Raw genomic sequence first — 18,499 nt, forward strand, 5'->3', positions numbered from 1 at the left:
TCCCATGTACCTGCGTACCCGATTTGCTCAGTCTCCGCTTGCGTTGTGTTATCAGACACGGGGCTCGAAACTTTCGCAACCACCTACTTGTGTGGCACCTCCTCGGAGAGTAATGTTTTTGCCCCGAAAGTTGTAGCGGTAGTGGACACCAATTGTAACCGAATGGCTGACCGAGTTCGTTGACTGTTTGTTTGCTGGATCCGAGTGCGGTACCGCGAGATCCGCTCACCGTTTTCGATAACGAGGGGTCCCGAAGCCCAGCTGGGAGTGTCCCGAGGGGAGCCCGGCTAGGGCACCCGGTAATCGTAGCGCATACTTTTTTATCGGGACTTCGTCGTTAACGTGCCCAAGATAATGTAACATTATAAATTAGTAGTATTGCCAATCGGATTGCGATTAGACAGGTTTCAGAGCTCGGTGTCGCCGGTCGGTTAAATTCGCAGGCTTCTGCTTTCCGTTTCGTTTAGTTGGCGCTTGGAAGCCACAAGTGTACTCCACGTGTAAAAGTGATAAAAAATAGATTTTGGTTTAGTGGCGTTTAGTGGCAAATTCAATTGATTCAATTGATGGTCTTTTGGAGGTCGTTTGCTGTTCGAACCTCTGTTTGTACAACAGCATCTTCGAGTGTCCTTAACGCGTGTGTGTAGACGATGCAATCGAATTGGTACCCTAATGATGCGGTTGGTGGTGTTGGAACCGGCAACGGTTACGATGGAGGTGGTGGTGGATATTATGGTTGTGAAAGTGTATCATTTTATGGCCCCCCGGCAATGGGGACGATGGGTTATGTGGATAAACTAAAGCCAGGCTACGACAGTGCGTCCTGTTATCCCGGAGGAACTGTTGCTGGTCCTGTTGGGGACGGTAATTTTGCGGGTGATGTTAGTGATACATTCGCAAGCTGTAACGCTGGTGCAGTATTACCCTACCAAAATGTCCATCAAGGTTTGGGACCTCATCAACATGGAACATCACCAGGCTTGTTATATAACCAATCCCAAATGGTGGCGCCAACGGTAATGGGTAGCAACAACGATTACCAACAGCAGCACCATCAGCAACCGCACGTTCCTTCCAGCAACCACCATCTTGTCGCTGGTGCTTATCAGCCCTTTTGTCAGGCACTTCCACCGCCACCACACCAACAGTCCTCGTACGGACCCGAATTGGTTAAATCACCAGAAGTCGTGTCGCAGAATTTGGTGTCTGCCGGCGGTACGGCGTCATTTCTGGAGCAACCCTACGTAGCCGCGAATTATCCACCGTGTCAGGGTCCACCACCCTGGAACTATGCGTACTGCTACGGGTACTATGGTCAGGAACCGTGTCCTTACGTCAATATGGTCGACATGGAAGATTTCATGTAAGTACGTCGTCGACCATGGTACGCTAAACCAATGGGAAGTACTGGTATAGATACAATGAAGGTTTCGGTGCCAAAACATCGACCAATCGTACTGTGGCGTTTCGCATGCGTCGGCGGATTATCTTGATCCCGATAGTGTCCTACCAAGAACCATGCAGCTGGGAGTAAGAAACCTTATGTGTTATACGGTTGCCGGCCGATAACTAAACCATTCGGGTTTGGTCGAAAGCTGGAGCTTTTCCAGCGATAACCATGCTATATGGTTATACAAATATTGGTGCAGGTCGCTTCCGATTGGTCCATTGGTAGATTAGCTGGTATATAAGCGCTTAATGTGGTTTTATGAGCTGATGATGGTTTTGGTCCATCAATGGCAAAGACATTGGCTTTGTCTTTGTTTCGAAGGTTTGCCGTTTATTTAAGTCTTTTGTATTACTGCTGCACAATTTTGATTTGATTTTTTTAAACGAAATTATTCAATAAACACGGCATCATTGCATACCTTGAATGTGGTATGCAGTTAGATGAATAATTTAATCATTTTACAGTGCAGTTCGAAGTCCTTTAGCGCAACCACCGAATGCTTTGTTTAGTTATAAACAGCACAGCACATCAACATGCTGTCAAACGAATGATTGCGGTGTTTGAACGCACTCTCTAGCCTCGCGGGACCTCGGCAGCAAAGTACAGGCAGAAGGAATATTACTCATGCTCGTGGTCCACACATCACTTTATGGCCACTGTGGCGAGACGAGCGAGACGTTGTTTTCGGCTTTTCGCCTGCCATTAACCGTCGACAGTGCCGGACGAAGCACGGTGCGCAAAGTAACGCCACTATCTCGCCTTAGCGCTGTTTGCATTTGCGCGTGATGGTGTTATAGGATGCTGGAACGATTTGTGGAATGGGCGAGAACTGCTATCATTGGCCACCCCACCCAGATTAGTACGGGATGTGGAGCAGCCGTATGGTTGTGCAAAGAGAACCTCATTTAATTCGTTCTATACTTTTAACCACATAAGAACATTGTCAGTAAAGTGTTTGCATTGACTGAGTGCAGTATTTATACATAAACATTATTTGTAGAATGTGTCCTTGTTAATGGGTCCTTTTGCATCCTTGCATACCAGCAGTAACAAGAGCAGTTCTGCTACTAATATGTACATGAACGTGCTTCGTGAAAAGAAAATGGTAAAAACAAATATTATGATGGCCAAAACTTACTGTCGAACGTGTGAGCCAAAATGTATTCGGGAATGCCTGAGGGGGGGGCAGTCATCAGTCCACTGTCACGCGCCCGTTACATCAGGAGATACATTATCCCCGTTCCGAAGGTGACATTTGTACGTCGGTTCGGATCGCAGGTGTTTTCCCTGCTCGAACAAAATTTTCGCCAACAAAAAACAAAAAATAAAACTGAAGCGTGACGTAACGTTTCACAACCAAAATAACCAATGACATCGGCTGTACAGCTGAGTGGCTAATACCGGTCTGCTGGAAAGTGATACGGTAATTTCGTTTAAGTTCTTTCGCGGGTGATACTGTTAATAACCATCTTCAAAATGATATCCGATATCGCTGACTCTATTTGTATTTGGGTCTGTTTTTAGTTGTTCCAGATTAAATGTACGAAGCGCTGGTTTAGCTGCTTTAAATTTCGGGAATAATTGATATTGTTTTTTTTTTTGTTTAATTATTACACACATTACAGACATTAGCCCAAATCCCACTTCCAAATATTACCAAACATTGAATAGGTAATGGTTAGGATAATTGGTAATAGGTAATAGGTAATGGTTAGCGAAATTTATACTCACACGATTAATTTATTGTTAATTGTTCTTCGTGTTGCACAAATAAGCCATTAATTAGAATAAATTCAAGGGTGTGTGTTGGAGTTTGATATTGTATTGCTTAACTAGCTACATATTTAGTAATCACAAAAAGGTTCACAAATGGTTTTACAATTGATTATTGCTGTATAAAACGACAACATAGTAACAATACAGTAGTGTTACACATCAATCTAAAATTATAGGTGTTTATCATACCCACCTGTTGGGTTTTCCCTACACTTTGAGAAGTTTGCTGCTAAGCCGTGAAAATTGGGGTATTGACCAGGGCATTTTATAACATCAATACGAGTTGTTACCGTGCGAATTTCACAACAATTCGTTTATTGCACATCACATGTTTCAATCGCACAGACAAACAACGTATGTTTCGGGGGGGATCTCTTAGATGCATCTTCATCCATTTTTTGATAGGTTTCATGGTACGATGACGTAAACGGTTAGTACATAATATTTATTGTTTAAAATACATCGAAACAACTTTGCGCTCGTACTATGTACATTGCCATAAGGAAATACAGAAATACATTTAATGTTACATTTTTGTGTGGGCAAAATTGTTGTATGTGGGATCTTGTGCCTGCACTTGACTGTCAATAAAAGTTTGATTTTTATGTATTTACGATAGATTATTGACCATCATCATCCTCATCCCCCATAAACTGTATCTATATGATTCGGGTTAATCTCTACGTGCTGTTACGCGTGTCTGATAATTACCGATTAAGCTTAGACACGTTTGAAACGGTGGGATTTTACACATAAGCTGCTGGAATCTGTATTTTTAGTTGTATTGAAATGTTCAATTGAGTTGTAGTAAATTTTTCTGTTAGAAAATACGATTTTACTTTTAATATTCAATTCATTAGGCTATATTCTGTAGGAAGGAAAAGAAACTTTTGAATTATTTTATGAATGTTACGCCATATTTCAATTTTTCATCTGGTATGAGCAATTGTAATAAGCGTAAACAGTTTATTAACCCTTCAATGTGTTGTGACAAAACCCGTGAATTGATTCGATTTATCTTGTTATCTGACGTATGTCGCGAAACGAAGAAGTTGTTTGATAAGGAAACGTGATTCGTCCAGAGCAGAGAAACACTATGTCTAAAGCGGTTATTTTTTTATCAACACATCACCGGTACAGCCCAATAAAGGCACCGATATCACGCAATGTATCTCGCTGGGCAAGTCAAAAATTCTTCTATTGCAATGCCGCTCCTAGTAGCCACAACATTGTTCGGGCCAGATTAGGATTATCTGCCACGGATTGTATTCTCTTTCTTCTTGTTGCAAAGGGATTTCTAGTGAAATAGCACGATCGATTGCAAATGCTTCTGTATCTCGCAACAATACGCGTTAAACCAGCTTAGCGAAACCAGATTTCGTTTGCGGAATTCATAAATTCATCATTCTCGTTGATGCTTGCCGATCGACCATATCAATAGTATTGCAGATTGTTGTCAATTTTTCGATTGTTTCTTGGCAGCTTTTAGCCTTTGATTATGATTGATTTGGACGCAATGGTGATTAGAAGCTTTCAAATTATTGATAACATTAGATGTATAACAATTGGTGGGTAATTCGATGTATGCTAGAAGGTACTCAAAAGGAGGTTTCCTGGCGTGATAAGCTAATTTGCTAATGAATGTGCATTGTTTACAGATGAATAAAAATTACATGGTATACATAATAAATAATAATCAAAACATTTATTGTTGTTTTTTTTTCTTCTAGGAACAATGAAAAACGCAAGGAGAAATCTCGTGATGCGGCACGCTGCCGGCGTTCGCGTGAGACGGAGATATTCCAGGATTTGGCCAGTTTGCTCCCGATGCGTCCAGAAGAGGTCGAGCATTTGGACAAAGCGTCCGTGATGCGTTTATCGATCGCATTCCTCAGGGCGCGCAATATGCTGGAACTCTGTAAGTATTACATGTTTAATTTGGTAAGCAAATTAAACAACAACCGATAAAAATTGTCTGTTATTTCCGTCTGTTTAAAGGCTAACATAAAAAAGCACATTTTAAAAATGTTCACCATGATTCAACGTGGTGAATAAGCTCAGCAAGTATTTTAGCTAGTTAGCTTCTCTTCTATTGCCGCTAGGTGGCGCTTCATATACATTTATTTGGTTTGTGTCTTGGCTTTTTCGGAACCTAGAAAATGTACAATTTTCAGGTCGTGCCACACAAAATATAAAAAAAATCGACTCGTTGAATCGCGTTTCTATTTAAATTATCATAAGCTTTAAATTGAAACATGCAATCCATTTTTTCCGGCATGCATACTAGTGATGCATGCTAATAATGGGATAGTTTCAAAATCATAATCGTTGAAATCTCTATCACCTTGTGGTATTGCAAATAGAACATTTCTATGTTAAAATCATCATTTAAACCAATAAATCACGAGGATCATACGGTTCAGTTCCAGATTTGCAATCCGAAGGGAAAATCAAAGTCAAGGAAGATAACGACGTTTCAATGGATTCGATGGATGAGTTTAACTGCAATGAAACTAAGCTGAGCCTGAAAACTCTTGGCCTGGAACCAGAAACAATAGCGCTGCAAACCTTGGACGGGTTTTTGATTATTCTCTCGGCGGATGGCGACGTAACGTACATTTCGGAAAATGTCAGTGAATACCTTGGCATTTCACAGGTAAGTCGAGGAAAGGTGTAAACCGAAAGCGGACGAACATAAATAATTGTGCCTTCATATTTCATTAACTTATGCTGTAGATCGATATCATGGGTCAACCAATCTGGGATTACAGCCATCAGTGCGACCATGCTGAGCTGCGGGAAGCCCTGAACGGACGTCACCACTCACCGTCGGAGCTTCTGAACGGTGTGGCGAACAGCGATTGCCGCCCGATGGAAAATCGTGATTTCTTCCTGCGGCTGAAGTGCACCCTGACAAGCCGCGGTCGCAGTGTCAATATCAAAAGCGCCTCGTACAAGGTGCTTCACGTAACCGGTCATATTGCGTGTAAAGATAAGGAGGGTCAGCGTCAGCTGGTAGCTATCGCTCGTCCTCTTCCGCATCCGGCAAACATTGAGGTACCGCTTGGATCGAGCACTTTTCTCACGCAACATACGCTGAGCATGAAGTTCAGCTACGTTGATGACATGTAAGTGTCCAACAAGCAGACGTGGATAATCATTCTTTTTTTTATTGACAATATGGCACCTTTTCAATCTAATTGTTTACAGGATGCTTTCGCTGCTTGGATACCAGCCTTCGGACTTGCTTGGAAAATCGTTGTACGATTGTCACCATGGCACTGATGCAGAGCATTTGATGGCTACGTTCAAGCATGGTAAGTAGTTCTTGTATTTCAGTATCTTATCAAACTTTTGCAATGGTCCTACATTTGGCAGATTAACAAATAATCAATGTGTAAGTGATTAAACTTTCTACAATTTACTCACAGTTTGTTTAGAAATTGTCGTGACACAGAACAACATGTATATCAAAGAAATAGTAAATTAGTGTAATTGTATGATTTGCCATTTCACTTCAAAATTAGAACAAACCACTAATTGAAAAGTAAAGGCGCGAGATTGCGTGTTGTCATTTATGTAAACTGGATGCTATAAACATTCCGTGACATTCTGTAATAGGCCATTTTTAAACTCCATGGAGCAGATTAAAGTTTAGCCTCCAATGTGACGATATGGGTTATTGCATTTTCCTTTCTTTATCTTTTTTTTATTCATGATTTAGTCTTCTTCGTCTTCGACAATGCCACCATCTTTGTGGTTGGGAAAATTTCGGATGCATGTTTCCTCGTCACAAAATGCGTGCTGTCTTGCGCAGCATATAAAGCATCCGTCGTTTGCCCGCGCTAGCTGCCAAAAGCGTCCTTAATGACTTAATAGATTTCGTGGGTTATTAGCGAAGTTAAGGCAACCGGAAGATAGTCGTAAAATTCAAATACCACCAGGCGAGTTTTTAATAGCCGACCTGACAAGGATACTTTATTGCGAACCGTAAGGTTTCCCTGTACTGTAAAGTACACTGATTTGCTTCAGCGTGGAGTGCAAAACAGAAGTGATCAAGTCTGTTCAAATAAACCATGATAACATCACAGAAGTTTCGCAGAATGAGTATAAATAATGCCTAATACACCAACTGGCCCTGGTGAACTACTTTCGTTTCCTTGAAGAATCTGTTCTTTGGGCGTTGGACAACGTTGCGTAAAGATGCGTAAACGCCCTCATTCGCATTCGCTCCTGGAACAATCAAGAAAATCAGGTTTTTCCTGACGCGTGACTTCTGCTTCCCGTTTCAGTTAGGATTTTTGTTCCGTGTGCCACCATCGGGCCATAGAGAGAGAATGATTATAATTTCGTTACTTGCCACATTGGTAGCGGATTCAGGGTGTATAATTTTGTCGTTATGTTTGCTGATTCGCACAGCTTGAAATGATCGAAAGAATGTTAGCGACATTTGAAGCAAATGCGAACCAGATCAATGATTATGTTCGGTGTCTCATTTGGCGTTTTTCTTTCCGAATTCACAAATTTCACAGCCAAGCAGGTGAAGGCCGCGTAATCGTGCGGAGTGAGCTTTGAAGACGTTACCGTAAATTGGTATCATAAAAACGCATATAATTTGATGAAATTAATTCCAGTACATAAAATGTTATGCCACCAGCACATAGATATTCCGTTGTGGAAGCGAACGTATGTATGTTTATGCTTTTGGTAGTACATGTGTACCCCCAGGCATTCCGAGAATATAGGAATTTTATGTTCTACTTTGTCTAAAATCGCAGTAAAATGCGCTGGGAGTGACTGGGAAATTGGCGCGTAAAATTGTGTATGCGAAGCAGATCATGCGTCGTTGCGTTAGGGATTGAAAGTATTTACTCGATGCAGTTCAAATGCTGTTAAAAAATTTGCATATAAATGTTTAATGTCTCCGGGCTTTGTTTTTCACTGGTTCACCTTTATGATGTTGCATTGTTGAATATGTGTAAATTAGTATGTACAACGATGTGTGAAACTTTTTGCGGTTGCAAATTTGTTCATTTATTCTGTTAAAATTTTTTGCAGAGTCAGAAATATTGGGGTCTATTAACATTGCTTTATGGAAATGTAAATTATGTTTTGTAGTTTTCATTGTTTTAAAGAGAAATGTGCTGAATGGGTTGTTCAATTTCAGGCTAGAAGTACTAATCTTTTGTATTCACTGTCATATATGACATCTGATGTATTCTTAACCTACTAAATCTAGCTTACTGACACAGATGTTCAAGGTAAAGACTACTAAAATTTCTAGCCCTTTTTCTATATTGTCAAAGATGCATTGGATCAAACTGTTTTGTTAAGTTAACTGACGACGCATGGTGCATTAGTGTTTTGTTTTTACTTATTTCGGGTTGTCGTTTCATCACCGGCACATGTTCGGTTTCAAAAATCACTTTCAAAAATTGACAGCACACACGCACCCACGTTCTTTCGTAGTTGCGATCGGCTACAGTTAGGGTCAAATGTGTTGAACTAAGATGAAAAGTGGTGCAATGCAACGATCATGCTTTTAACACACATCTGCGTGTTTTTTTTTATATTTATTTATTTCATGTGCTTCATTCGCTATGCTTCGATGGAATGTGTAACCTAGTTTCAAGTAAATTACTCACGTAAGAAGAATTGCCATTCGCAGTGCAGTGTTCAGATTTACCCATTGGACGCGTGTTTAACCTCATAAAGAGAGCGAAAAGGGGGGAGCTAAATGGGTGGTTCGCAGCACTAAGGTGTGTGTGGTGTCGTGACAGATGCGAAATGTCGTAGTGGCGTTGTTTTCAAAGCGATAGGGAAACCATCGTTCCTAAAAATCACCACCTTCGTTGTTATCGACCGATTTGTGATCGAGGCGTGCTCGTGCTATTTGTGGCACAGTTGTAAATGGGTACAGGTGTAACGTTTCATACCGCGGGCAGTGTTGCCTTTCACTCATTCCATCAAGCTTACGTTGGACAAGAAGCATAACTATGAGAATTCCCTAAACACCATCGCCAAAGGTATCACGAGCACGTGCCAATGGTTTAGCGATGATGGCATCAATCGTAGAGACAGCAAAAACTTGTGTTGAAATTTCTTTTGTTTTGTCAATTGTTCCGATGCTGGCTTTTCTGTCCATATTCACCTCAGGAGGAATGATAACTTGCATTGTGCACATTTTCTATTGCGTTCTGCTGGCGATATCTGGCACAAATAACAGTTCGAATTACCCAAATAGGTTTGACTTTTAAGGAAGTTGCAACGACTTCAATTCCCATTTTGCGCTTTAACCTGGACTAGGAGTGCTGTGAAGATATGTTTTTTTCAAATATTTTAATTTTGAGTCAAAATAGTATACCAGTAGATATCTTTAATTAATAAAACCTTTATTATTAAACTATTTTTTGCAAACTCTCAGCATTTGGATAGCATGTTTAGCGTCGCAAAATAATTATAAATGTAATAAAATATTGGTCGATGAATGTACATTGTTTCTATCACGAACCTTGGTATAATATCCGGAGCACTATGCAATATGCGCTTGTCTTGTAATGCAACTTCTCCGTGTGTCAACCGCGTATCGTTTCGATATCACGTAATTGCAGTTTAAACAACGTTTAATTAATGAGTATCCGCTGGTGCTTGTGTCTTGCTTCCCCTGCAACAACCCCTGTCCGTCCAGGGTCGTAGGAGGGTAATTTTTGTGTTTTTAAATTAAAAATGCTTAGCAATTAACGCGCGTTGCTTTGGGCCCTTGCGAAAAATGTTAAGCTTTTATGTGCCTCCGAAAGGAAGAAGTGTGTTGGCTGGCTGGTTGAGGCACCAGTCCATAATCGTAATCGACGTTGTTGTCTAAATTTATTAAACATACCGAACGAAAATCAGATTAACCACTCTATCTCGTGCGTATGATCCATTAACGCCCCGCAATACTGCATGAAACATGGGACGACTTTCGACGTGCTGCAGTATACGACGACGGGGCTTTGCGGTGGAAAGATGCAGTTCAATCGATCGGATCGTCGGATCAATCGATCGATATAATAATGGCTAAGGTCGAAAGCCAGTAGGTACGGTGCGTGAGAAATGTATTATGACGGCAAGTGTTCCTACGCGCCAGTACTGATCTGATCTGCACCAAGCGTAATGGTTAGAACGAGCGAATGTATGTGCGCAACGACTTGGGGGTTTTGCAAATGGTGCGCATAATGGGTGCATTCGCTTAACCTCAGTTAGGCCGGTATCTTGCCGCTGCCTACTCGCTTCCTAATGCGGACAACAACACACCACCGACGGATCATTGCTGACGAGCTTGTTTTAATTACTCGCCTCAACGGTCTTCCATCCATCCCTGCAACGCACGCATATTGCCAGCTACGTGTCGCGTTGCGTCTCGCACAAACTGTCATCAGCCGTGCAAGTGTGCTTAATTTATTCACCATTTACTCTGATTTACAAATTAAAAACACTGCCCGTACAGAAAACATATTTTCCGAAAGCACTGCTTCCAGTCGGCCCGCTCGCTAGGAGCGTAACATCTGGGTCATCTGGGCTTTCGCGGACCAGGTCGCCTCAGGGTCTGTGATGGCAAAACGCGGTATCTTAGTTTGATTATAGTAAATTTATCAAAAAATGCACCAAACACCCGTGGCAATATCAGCCGGGTATTGTGTCGGTGCTCCACTCCACAACATTATCGGTCATAAATCATCGTGCGAAATGAATTAATTTACCTTCGCCCCTCGCGTCTGTGTGCGTGCGCCTTTGCTGTGTTATGTTTTCGTATGTTTTATACTTCTGCCTCCCACCAACAGACCGAGAAGGTTGTCGGGTTCAAATCGATCGCATGATATTTCGATCGCTTTTGCTCTCGTTTGGTAGTGCACACTTACGCATCACCACCTTTACGCAGCATTGCGAATGTAAGGAATTGCTGCTGTTGCCATACACCCTGGATAACTGGTTTCTGGACTTCACATGCGATTTACGATCGTGGCCCTTGTCCGTTTGATCGTAACGAATGCCTAGACACGGCGATTGGGATCGGTCCGTTTGGCTAGTAGTCTGCATAATGTAGTAAAAATAACCCTTCTGCTCCGGCGGTACCTCAGCGCAAGGGAGGCTGTTGTTTTCAATAAACAATTTCAGATAAGAATCTCGAGTATCCATTTGCGTGGCGCTGCGGGGTGCGCGCGATTCGTTCCATTCAAGCTTTCCGTGGGATTCGATCGACCACCGTTTGTAACCGTTCGCCAGAAGGGAGAAGTTAATCAAATTCGTTCGTGGGGGACAAGTGTATCACGTGCACATGCTGCAAAGGGAGGGTAAGCAAAATGCGGAGGAAGGAAAGGATGGTGAAAAAATGGTGCCAATCCAATCGAGTTACTGGAGCACTCTATACCATGGGCAATACACGCACCGCGAAGTGCAAAATACGATCTGCAGCAGACAAAATGGAGCAAAGCCCCCCACGCTGCTAGTTGCACGTCGTAAAGTCTCCTGCTAAATGGTTGCGATATTTGAGCTGACTTTTTTTGGGGAAATTGGGATTGTTCTATTTTTAAGCGAATTGCACACGATAAGTGTCGCTGCTAGTGTCTGTGGTTTATCAAGTAATTTATTTATCCTTAAAATTCAGCACCCAATGGACACGCTTCGGATTTGGATGTATTAGAAGTTGTTTAACCAGAATTTAATGAGGAGATTTAATTAATTTTGTATGATAATTTGTAAGAATAATAAATAGGCTAGAAAATAGTATAAAGCATGAAACATATTAATAAATTGGAATTTTGTGCTAATTGATTTCAATAGTTAATTAGAGGGATTTGTTGTGTCTTGTTGCTGTGAAGTGATAGCCCCAGCTAGATAGGAGGATGCATTACCTTCTCCTGTTCCCTGGAACTATTCTCTTGCAGCTCCCTAATCTCATATATTGGAACCTAGTTAAACTGGTTAAACTGGATCCAGAGCAGTGGCACACTGAGAAGTAATGAACCAAAATCGTTGGTGCTTCGGGCGCTGCCTAATAGTTCATGAGAGGATTAAAGATTCTTCCGACCCTGTATTCGAGCGTGTTGTATGAACTGTATTCATCGTAGTATACAATAGGTTAATGTAATACTAAAGATGTGCGAGATTCTTGGATGCACACCTCAATAGCATCACTTTTCGTATTTTATTTTAAATAACCCTCAAAGGTAATTCCTTCTCGAACCATTGTTGAGGTATATGGTGGGACTTATCATCATCATCACATACGCAAACATACAATGAAAAAACTTAATCATATTAATCAAAACACAAAACGGTTCTGCCATCTCGGTAGACATCAACATAAAGCGCATACGATACGGCCGAAAGCAAATACTGCGCTGTGCGAGATCGAGAAGATCAAATATTTCAACCATTGCCGTGTGCTATATATTCGCCCAACTGGTCGTTTATAGCACGATATGTTTTCTTAAAAAAAAATAAAAGAAAAAAGAAATTTATACAAACAAACCTAATAATCGTGTGCTACCTATAATCTGTCGGGGGGATATTCTTTCTCACAAATTAAAGATAATTTCTCCGTCAAGTTGCTTCACAGCTCAAAGAGAATATAATTTATGGGCATATCCTTTTTTGTCGCACCTTCCAAAAATTGTGTCAGTTAAAAAAATAAAATAAATCAGCGGGCCCCTACGTGTTTCACTGCTGTTCCAAATCGTATGCTTCGGTCGATGTTGTTTTTTTGCTGTTTTTAATAGAGTTTCTCTCGGTTGCATTTTTATTTTTGGTTGTTTGGACATTGTTGTTGCAGATACTGGTTCCACACAGCTCGAGAGCGTTTTGGTCCAATTTTATAGGCCATTGAACTTGAAACAAATGCATTTAAGCGGTGTTGCTTTAGTGTTTCGTAGCACTCGCCTTTCGTATGAAACAGAAACGGGTACCATAAGTTTCCCGATCGTTTATCATTACTGTGTGGAAAAATGTGTATGAGAGGTCAATAATATAGTAATGATCAAATAGAATATCAAACGTGATTTTCCACCCAATTTAAACGCGTGATGACGTTTGCGAAGGACCATTATGGGGCGATATTTTTGATCTCTCATTGAAATTTTCACGGTATTCCCCTTTTATTTTTATTTTTTTGCTCGTCACATCGTTCCGAACAGGTTCGTTTGAACCGTTTCCGTTTCATTGGTAAAAAGGTTTCTGAATTTGTTTTATTCGTACCGGTGTTTTTTTTTTGCTTTTTTGGCCGCCACTAGATTGAACCTTTCGGGAATAGTAAATCGATACAGTTAATAAGGAAATAAAAAGGGGTTTGATTGAAAACTCTAAACATATTTTCCGTATATTTGGATTTTCACTATTCGCTATTGTATGTGGAATACCTGGAAACAAACATTAAAAAAGAAGATATTATAGTATTTTTTTCATTGTATTCCATGTAGTTTTTTCCACAATATCATTCATTCCCATGCATTATATCTCCAAGCCATTATGGTAGTATTGCTGATACGCTACACGATGATAATAACAATAACGAGCTCCATGTCGTCCAATGTGTGCACGGTTGTTCCCATTCTGTCACGGTTTGAAGTCATAGAAACGTAACGTGCTTTTGCGTACGTTAACCATTGCCATTGCCAGCGGCACGTTAGCACGCACTTTCCGAAAGTGCAGTGCACGGGCCGAAAGTGTTGTATGCTCAATTTGCTGCACCACTGCATCCACTGTACCGATGGACTGTTCGGTGTAGCATTGCAGAATGCAACTAATCTCGTTGCACTGGAGTTAACGTGTGTATGTGTATGTGAATACGGGTCGAACGTTCGGTTTGTCCACCGTCCGGTGAATGAAGTCGCGTGACTTACGTGTAAGAGAGTGGACCGTTTATCTGACTTATAGGTCAATTACATTTTTACCGCATATTGCTGGAAATTTTTTTGTTACACCAAACATAAACTAAAGTCTTCTGCTATTAAGTGTAATTGTGTAATTCTAATCCAACTTTGAAGCATCCACGTGTTAATTAGCTCAAGAAAGAAGTTATGACTGTATTTTATGGAATGAATTGTCACACTATGAAATATATCAGAGATCTCGCTTTTAATGGGTCTTGATGAGTCATAACCATCAAGTGCATCAAAACCTTGCCAAAGGCGCACAATGACTGTGGGGTTTTGCCTCTCTTGACGTTGTTTGTTGTACCGAGAATATCGAAGGTCAGTGCAGGTTGACTTAGAAATGGTAACAAAAAATTTTGCTCGATAGCAAAACACGTTCACACTTAAAACTTTCAAGCAATTCGCTCTGTTTTTTCAATTTCTCGAAAGAGTCGAACTCTAATACAGTGAAAGTCGAAAACAAAAGTTACTGCTCATTTCACAGAATGATGGCGTTCCTCAGGGAAAACACTGTACGGAATTGCCTCAGCACGTCTCCACGCAGCGTGGGGCATCAGCTGTAAAAATAAACTAACCAATTCTTGACACTTTTATGTTGACCCATGGCGACGTGCTAAGGATGAGATTTTTGCTTAAGGTTAGCCGTTTATTGCACGTTTTATGTTGGATGTAGCAGCAAGCGATATTATCAATGCCAGTGAAATAAAACCTTTATGCACACCCGTCGGGATGTTGGGACAAAATTGTGGATTCAAAACTAATTATATAGCAATGCTTCGGAATGGCAGCGAATGTTCAGTAATGTAAGATATATCAAAGCTTAAGTGTTAATTTAAATTGTAACTTAAAGTGCATAGCGTAATGCGGAACAGGTATGGAATGGGTACATATTTTATCTGCTTTGCTGAATGCACTTTGGCGACTACTCAACAATAGCCGTTGCATGCAAACCACATATAATTTTTTCGCTGCACCAATTCAATGACGATAACACTTTCCTGACCATAATCGTATCGTCATCAGCGGTAGGGTGACACAACGAAATGCGACACAACAAAAATACCGCCATGGCTGCCGTCCAATACCTAACACAACGTGATCAAATCGATGTGGTGCTTTCGTGTTATGGAACTTCGAATTTCCCGAGGTAATGCACCGATGAAGAAAAACATGCCATGCGATGTTTCTGTCATTCTCAAGGACGAAAAAGTGATCCTTTTTCTCCACGCAGGCATTGCTCTTATGAATTCCGGTGGTTGCATTTGCACCGCCAGTATTTACGTATACCTTTTTCTTACTTAATATTAATAACGTTTGCGGGAACTCAAAGTTTGTGTACGGTTAGCGTTTCGTGTCAAACGGTACCGTCGCATACATTTTACCGCACGGGCATCAATATGAGCATGCTGTCGAAGTGGTGAGGTTTTCGGACTCTTTATTTGTTTACATTTTGTGGAACTGCTCGGGATGTTTTTTGTATGCACCATTTCAATCGATGTTTTTTTTTTTCGTTCACTTTTCGGCACTAGTTTTATACAACAAGCGCGTTGTTCGTTGACTCTGCTGGGTGTTCGTATTAAAGTGCCGGGGACCGGATCTTGATGCATCGCATGGAAATGTTTCCTTTGGCTATTTTCCCTTCCATTTCATTACAATTTGCTTTTTTTCTCTTGCCTTTACATATCGCTCCACTGTACTTGCTGTGTTAGTTCAGCACGATGGTTGCGTTGTTTGGTTAGAGTGTTAAACGAATTGTAGGAGCTCCAAACTCAACTGTTGTCGAGTGTTGAATTTTCACATTTACACGCGAGCAAGGATGGTTTGTTTGGGATGGCTATTGTAATATTTTCCATCTCCCGCAATGTCAAACATAGTTGTGGTTGATTTGTGTGTTGTTGCCATTGTGATCCAAATGGGTTCCTTCTAGCGTTGGCAAAGCAAATAACGTGCCAATACAAAGTTGCCTTAACGTGGTCCGAATGAAATAAAACTAGTGCAATCAATGCCCAGTTTGCTAAATCTTTTCACAAAATTGATAGAAAATTTCAAAGATTTAATTACAATTAAAAGAATCGAAATCAAACTATGTGCTTGTTTATAATATGTAGCTATCTTGAATTACCCCAGAGAAATCCTCAAATCCCAAAGACTGAATCTAATTTTTTTTCATGCCTTCTTCACACATACTTATTACGTAACTCAAAGCATGTTTCTTCAAAAAGATAGCTTTCCATAATAAGCAGCATCATTCGCTTTGCATGTATATTTCCACCGCGGCTTCGATGCACCTTTATGCAATAACAATGGCAGTCAACTGTGCTTCAACATGACACTCTAATGCTACAAGGTGTGTTTTGTACACCTGCTCGGAAAATCCTCACATGTGTTACCAGTGCTAGATCCAATGACAACGGTTTGTGGTGGGAAAAATCATCCCAATTTTGCCTAAAAATAGCATAGAAATAGAGGTCCTTACAATGCCATACTGACAGCTTCCACCACTAGCTACCTACCTGCCATACCTGTCCTCAGTTTTAGTGACGACCCAAAAAATATAATTTTCTGCATTTCATGTAGATGTGTTTGTGTTAGTGGTGGGGCACAGTTTGTTTATAAAGCAATCGAACCATCGTCCTTTGCACGGTCGCGTCCCTTATCTGTATCCCCCTTTTGGAGGTGTTTGAAGGTTGACCAGTGTTCAGTGGAACGGTGACAACCAAGACTACCCCAATGCGGTTTTTCTGAAGCACCACAATGGCATTGAGCCCGTTTGTAAGCCAGTCCGTTGCTCTGTTGGAGGTAATTTTTCGTCCATCTGCCTCAACGTATCATCTAGATCGGTGAAAGCAGAACGTTCGAAGTTTGTACGAATTAGAAGAAAAATCAAGCAAAACAAAACCGAAGGATTTTGGGTGCAAGAGAAAAGGCATCAGCGCAGATATGATGTTCTTCTACGTCAACCTTCACGAACGTGAGATTTGAAACCAGCACGTGACGACGTGAATGTATTTAGAGAGGTGGAACTTTAAGCATGGTGAGTGACCTTGGCATATAGTTGGTTGTATCATTTTTGCACACCAGGGCTTTGCTGAATGTTGAAGAGATTTGTTTATACTAGCAGAGACACAGACAAAACACACACAATGGTTGAAATTGGCTTACACAAGGGTTGTAAAGGAAAGTAAAGCAAATATTTTTAGATGCCAACAAAAAAGGAATGCAAAACACACGAAAAGAAAACAACAATGCGAAACATCGTTTGCAAATGTATCTCGGTCGTTTTTTTTTAATTAGATAGGTGAATTTTACTTTATTTTAACCAGGTTTTTTGTTGTTAAAGTTATAGTAACTAATAGCAGTAACTAATATTTTAAAATGGTTCTTGGCATGCAATTGAATTTCAGAATGTAATTTTACATTCAACCACCATACCAGTTCTGGAAACAGATAATAATCAACGCAAGCTGCAAGGCTTATAGAACACCAACATAATATTCATGCGGGCTCAAAGTGCCGTGCAACGCAAATGTACTGCAAAAGTCAAGACGAATTCGAAACGAACGAAGAACCAAAAAGGAGAACACCGAGACTCTCGTGCCATGCCAGCGCCAAACCGTTCCACGAGGATCGTGCGCGCGTGTCGAGAGCGAAATTAAATCAATTGAATCGAAATGTTAATTTACTCCAATGAAGCTTCGCGCTTCGGACCATTACTCGTTCCCGGCCCGGGTTGGGTGCCCGGGGTTCGTTTCAATCGTTGCAATTTTTAAACATTTTGTTCTTCTTGCGACTTGTACTTGGAAGAGGATCGCAACAAAACCAACGAAAGGAGAAAAAATTCCATCTCCATTTTCCAATGGTGATGTGCCCCGTTCCAATCGCTATTTGCAATGGGTATGCTGTTTCATTCCGTTTGCATGCGTCGCGAGTGCGTTCTTCGAGTTGCCTGAAATGCATCGAATGGAGTGCACCATTCGTATCAAGAACGGTTCATGTCTTGGGTTTTTGTTTTTTACGTTTGGGTACGTTTGCATCGATGTGATGCTTCTGGCATTAGTTTTGGTCGTTTAAGATGAAACGGGAGCTAAACGATCTGGCACGAAATGGTAACTAAATTGGCAGTCATAAACGGAGTTCGGTAAATTCGGAGCAGATCGGTGGCAGTGTTCACAGAATCGCTACAGCCTTATTTGAACGTGGATAGGACCTTCGTGTAACAGTAGAATGCTACGGTAAATGAACTAATAGTGGTGAATGGAAGCATTAGAAATGTTTACATATCACAGGAATTTAAATTTTAAAATGGCTATTACAAAAAAAGGGCTGCAGAATAGCCGTTATTCGGTAGGTTTCGGATTCTAGC

General features: G+C 40.9%; 1 protein-coding gene across 1 annotated transcript in view; it reads left to right on the top strand.

Annotated features, from left to right (window-relative positions):
• Positions 1 to 18,499, top strand: part of LOC128708674 (protein similar) — a 105,425-nt gene that overhangs the window by 4,509 nt on the left and 82,417 nt on the right. Inside the window, exons 2-5 of the mRNA XM_053803652.1 lie at positions 4,957 to 5,144; positions 5,650 to 5,882; positions 5,963 to 6,354; positions 6,437 to 6,543. Coding sequence (XP_053659627.1) covers positions 4,957 to 5,144; positions 5,650 to 5,882; positions 5,963 to 6,354; positions 6,437 to 6,543 — 920 coding nt within the window. The remainder of the gene's footprint in view (positions 1 to 4,956; positions 5,145 to 5,649; positions 5,883 to 5,962; positions 6,355 to 6,436; positions 6,544 to 18,499) is intronic.

This window comes from Anopheles marshallii, chromosome 2, assembly GCF_943734725.1.
Source record: "Anopheles marshallii chromosome 2, idAnoMarsDA_429_01, whole genome shotgun sequence".
Classification (NCBI taxonomy): domain Eukaryota; kingdom Metazoa; phylum Arthropoda; class Insecta; order Diptera; family Culicidae; genus Anopheles; species Anopheles marshallii.